Below are 4,001 nucleotides of genomic sequence, written 5' to 3'. Positions count from 1 at the left end.
AGGACTGTATTTATGAACTTTGACATCTATTTGTATTGACTGTTATTACCAGAGTACCTATTAATAGGACTGTATTTATGAACTTTGAGATCTATTTGCATTGACTGTTATTACCAGAGATTACCTATGTCATACAGGGTTATACAGTGCTACTATTAATCTGTTTATCTGTAAGATATTTGAATCATAGTAAATAAACGCTTTTTTAGACAGCAACCTGGATTTATGAAAAGGATACTTACCTTAAATGGTTTGCATGTCTAGCCACTTCACTATGGGGCTATTTTAATGTGTGAATGTGATATGTGTTTTTTTAACCCAAACTAATTTGAATAAAACTTTTTTATTTTTCTCTCTGGTTTTCCCGGTCTTTATAGGCCAAATTTGACCTATACACAGCATTTATCTGTTGGACCATTGTTAGTCCGTCCGTTGTATACCAACATTGAGTGCTATATATAGGGGGAATCCTTTCTGATCCTTCTTGGATGAACTCTGTTATAATGGTTGCACTATTCCCCTAAGCACCTGTTTCACGTTTTTCTGATTGTATTCAGTATATATGGGATGAGCGGTCTTATCTCCTTTATATCTATTAATCACTTTACCTAGTGCTGCCTTAATCTCTTTGCTCCTCAGGCTGTATATGATTGGATTGGACAATGGGGTCACCACTGTGTACAGCAAGGATAACACCTTATTTACATTTAATGAGTGTCCTTTAGATAGAAACAAATATGCAGCCACCAGTGTCCCATAATATAGGAACACAACAGTCAGGTGGGAGCTGCAGGTGGAGAAGGCTTTCTGTCTCCCAGTGGTGGTGGGGATCCTGAGGATGGTTATAAAGATGTAGACGTAAGTTGCAGTTATGAACAGGAATGGGCCGAAAGTTGCTGGGATACCTAGAGCAAGGTTCTCTGCTTCCACAAAAAAAGTATCAGAGCATGAAAGTTCCAGCAGAGGAGCAAGGTCACAGAAGAAATGGTCAATGGCATTGGGTCCACAGAAATGTAACCTGGATACTTGAATGGCTGTCACCATCATCATCCCGAATCCTAAAATCCAAGGCCAGATAGCTAGGTGGAGGCAAAGCCTGATGTCCATAATAGATGCATAACGCAATGGATAACATATAGCCAGATATCGGTCATAAGACATGACTGCAAGGAGAAGACACTCAGTGGTGGCTAAGGAACCAAACAGTTCAAATTGAAGGATACATCCAAAAAAAGATATGGTTTCTCCTTCTCTCAGGATAACACACAGCATGTAAGGGACAATGACGGTGATCAGCAATATGTCACATGTGGATAGCTGTCTGAGGAAGAAGTACATGGGGGAGTTAAGACTTTGACTGGTGCCCACTAATGCAATGATCAGGAGATTTCCAGCGAATGTCCCAATGTAAACAAAAAGGAATATAAGGAAGAGTAAGGTACTGAAGCTGTGAAGATTTGGAAACCCCATAAGCAGGAAAACAGAGACTGTTGTTTGGTTCTCCTCATGCATTATCTGATGGAAAGTGAACAGGTTATTATGGAGATAACTAACAAAGCATGTTTAGAATAAGAAGGTTAATGGGTTGAAATCCGAACCTTTTGAACTTCGATGTTTATTCTGATGTCCAAGTCAAACGAATTTCCAAATGCAAAATAAATACAAGTTAGAACTCAAAGAAGACTTGTTTTTATTATTAGCTATTATTTTAAACAAACTCTGTGAACTTTGGGGTTTGAGAATTAAAAACTAGAAAAGTAAGGAACAAAAGTAAACATTTCGAAGGGTTGGCTTAAATGTTGCCGAAAATGTTCCTGCTTATTTTTAAGGTCTTTTTTTCATAATTTATTTACTAATCCATAAGTAATCGAGTTCTGGCAAAATTAAGACAATAATTTTTTTTGGAACCAAAGTCAAAACCAAAACACAGGTAAAAACATATATTTATATATAGCACAATACACTATAACACGGATCCGCATATAACGCGGTTTGAGCGTGGACCCCGAATATTAAAAAAAAAACATTTATTTTTTTTGCACACACATTGCACACACTCACAGCACACACACAGAGCACACTGCACACACGCACACACGCACAGCACACTGCACACACTGCAGACACTCACAGCACACTGCACACACTCACAACACACTGAACACACTCACAGCACACTGCGCACACACACACACACACACACACACACACACACACACACACACACACACACACACACACACACACACACACACACACACACACACACACACAGCACACTACTCACAGCACATTGCACACAATCACAGCACACTGCACACACTCACAACACACTCAAAATACACTGCACACATTCACAACACACTGCACACATCACAGCACACTGCACACACTCACAACACACACTCAGCCACCCCCTACCTCCCTACCTTTGTTGTCAGCTGCTGGGGGTCGGAGCGGGCCTGGCGGGGGGGATCAGAGCAAAGCTGGATCGGAGCGGTGCTGGCGGGGGAGATCGGAGTGTGTCTGGTGTCAGAGCGTGGCTGGCGGGGGGATCGGAGCGTCGCTGGCGGGGGGGATAGGAGCGAGTCTGGCGGGGGGGATCGAAGTGGGTCTGGCAGGGGGATTGGAGTAGGGCTGGTCGGGGGGATTGGAGCTTGCGGGGGGGATTGTAGCTGGCGGGGGGGGGTGATTGTAGCTGGCGGGGGTGGGATCAGTGTGAACTGCTGGGGGAAGTGAGGCTGCTAGGGGAAGTTATGGTGGCTGCTGGGGGATGTGTAGGGCTGCCGGCCACCTCTTCCCCCCTCTCCCCTCCTCCCGATCGGGTGCTCGGCGGCCATTTTTTTTAATTAGCACGACCCCGGTTATAGCGCGGTCGGATCGGGTGGCCCTTGAGGACCGCGCTATAACGGGGTTGAGCTGTATATATATATATTTATATATATATATATATATATATATATATATATATATATATATATATATATATATAGACAGGAAATAAGGTCCACTTGATGCATTTAGACTGGATATTACCCTCACTTAGCATAGCCATAAGGCAACAAAGCAGAGAGGGACAGAGATAGGGGTCAGTGACAGAAACAGGGGACAGACACAATAACAAAATGCATACAACAGAAATGTCAAACAATCCAGAAAAGGGGTTAGCCACTAAAGACGCGTCACACTATGTTGGGAAATTAGTCTTCAATTTGGCAATTCCACCAACCAGTGGGTGATGACACATGGTGTGTGGTAAATCTTCTTGGCATGGTGTGATGGTGTGTGTGGCTTAGTCTCAGATTAAAGATAATCTAGATTGTGGAAAATTAGCCTTAAATTGCGGTGCGCGGGGATTTACCACTTGACAAATCTCTAGCGAACTCTGTCAAAGTCGCAATTTGTTTCACGAATCAGAAAATTGGGAATTTTGCCCGGTTGGCGACTTTGGGTGAATGTTTTGCACAGCTGTAGGGTGTATATTGGGGATTACTACACACAGAGAGGGACATTCACATTTATATATCAGGCAATAGGGGAACAGATTAAAGGGGTAGTCCTAGATAATAACTGCAGGCAGTGCGGAAAAATATTCTGATAAGTTTGGGTCATTTCGTTAAATCCTTTGGCCAAAACATTTCCATCCTGTGACCATATCAAGGTGTGGCCCAATAAGTAGGTCCTAACCTACCAATGTTATACTGTATTTCTTCCACTGCACAGAGAGAACAGAAAACAAAATAACACTATAGCCAACCGTGTGGGAAGCGTGATATGTATGCAGGGCCTAAAGGGTTCAAATGAAGAAGCACTGTACAGTAGGTGCTATATATGTACATGCAGTACAGTGCGTCTTCATTTTAACCATTTAGGCCCCGCATACATGTCACACACCATGCTGTTGGCTATAGTGCTATTTTTGTTTCCTCTTCTCTTTATGCCAGGAGTGGGCCAACTCCAGTCCTGAAGGGCCACCAACAAGTTTTCAGGATATCCCTGCT

At 43.0% G+C, this 4,001-nt stretch overlaps 1 protein-coding gene across 1 annotated transcript; it reads right to left on the bottom strand.

Moving 5' to 3' along the window:
• Window positions 1-498: 498 nt before the first annotated feature.
• On the bottom strand, window positions 499-1,512 carry LOC142470924 (olfactory receptor 6F1-like). The gene has a single exon (XM_075577732.1). It carries the CDS (start codon window positions 1,510-1,512, stop codon window positions 499-501), a length of 1,014 nt encoding a protein of 337 aa, XP_075433847.1.
• Window positions 1,513-4,001: the final 2,489 nt, after the last annotated feature.

The sequence above is a fragment of the Ascaphus truei genome, chromosome 20 (assembly GCF_040206685.1).
Source record: "Ascaphus truei isolate aAscTru1 chromosome 20, aAscTru1.hap1, whole genome shotgun sequence".
Classification (NCBI taxonomy): domain Eukaryota; kingdom Metazoa; phylum Chordata; class Amphibia; order Anura; family Ascaphidae; genus Ascaphus; species Ascaphus truei.
The sequence above is the reverse complement of the archived record's forward strand: the minus strand, read 5'-3'. Positions and strand labels throughout refer to the sequence as shown.

Bases quoted from the DNA above. Each gene is read 5' to 3' on its own strand.
- LOC142470924 (XM_075577732.1), bottom strand. From the start codon at position 1,512: ATGCATGAGGAGAACCAAACAACAGTCTCTGTTTTCCTGCTTATGGGG.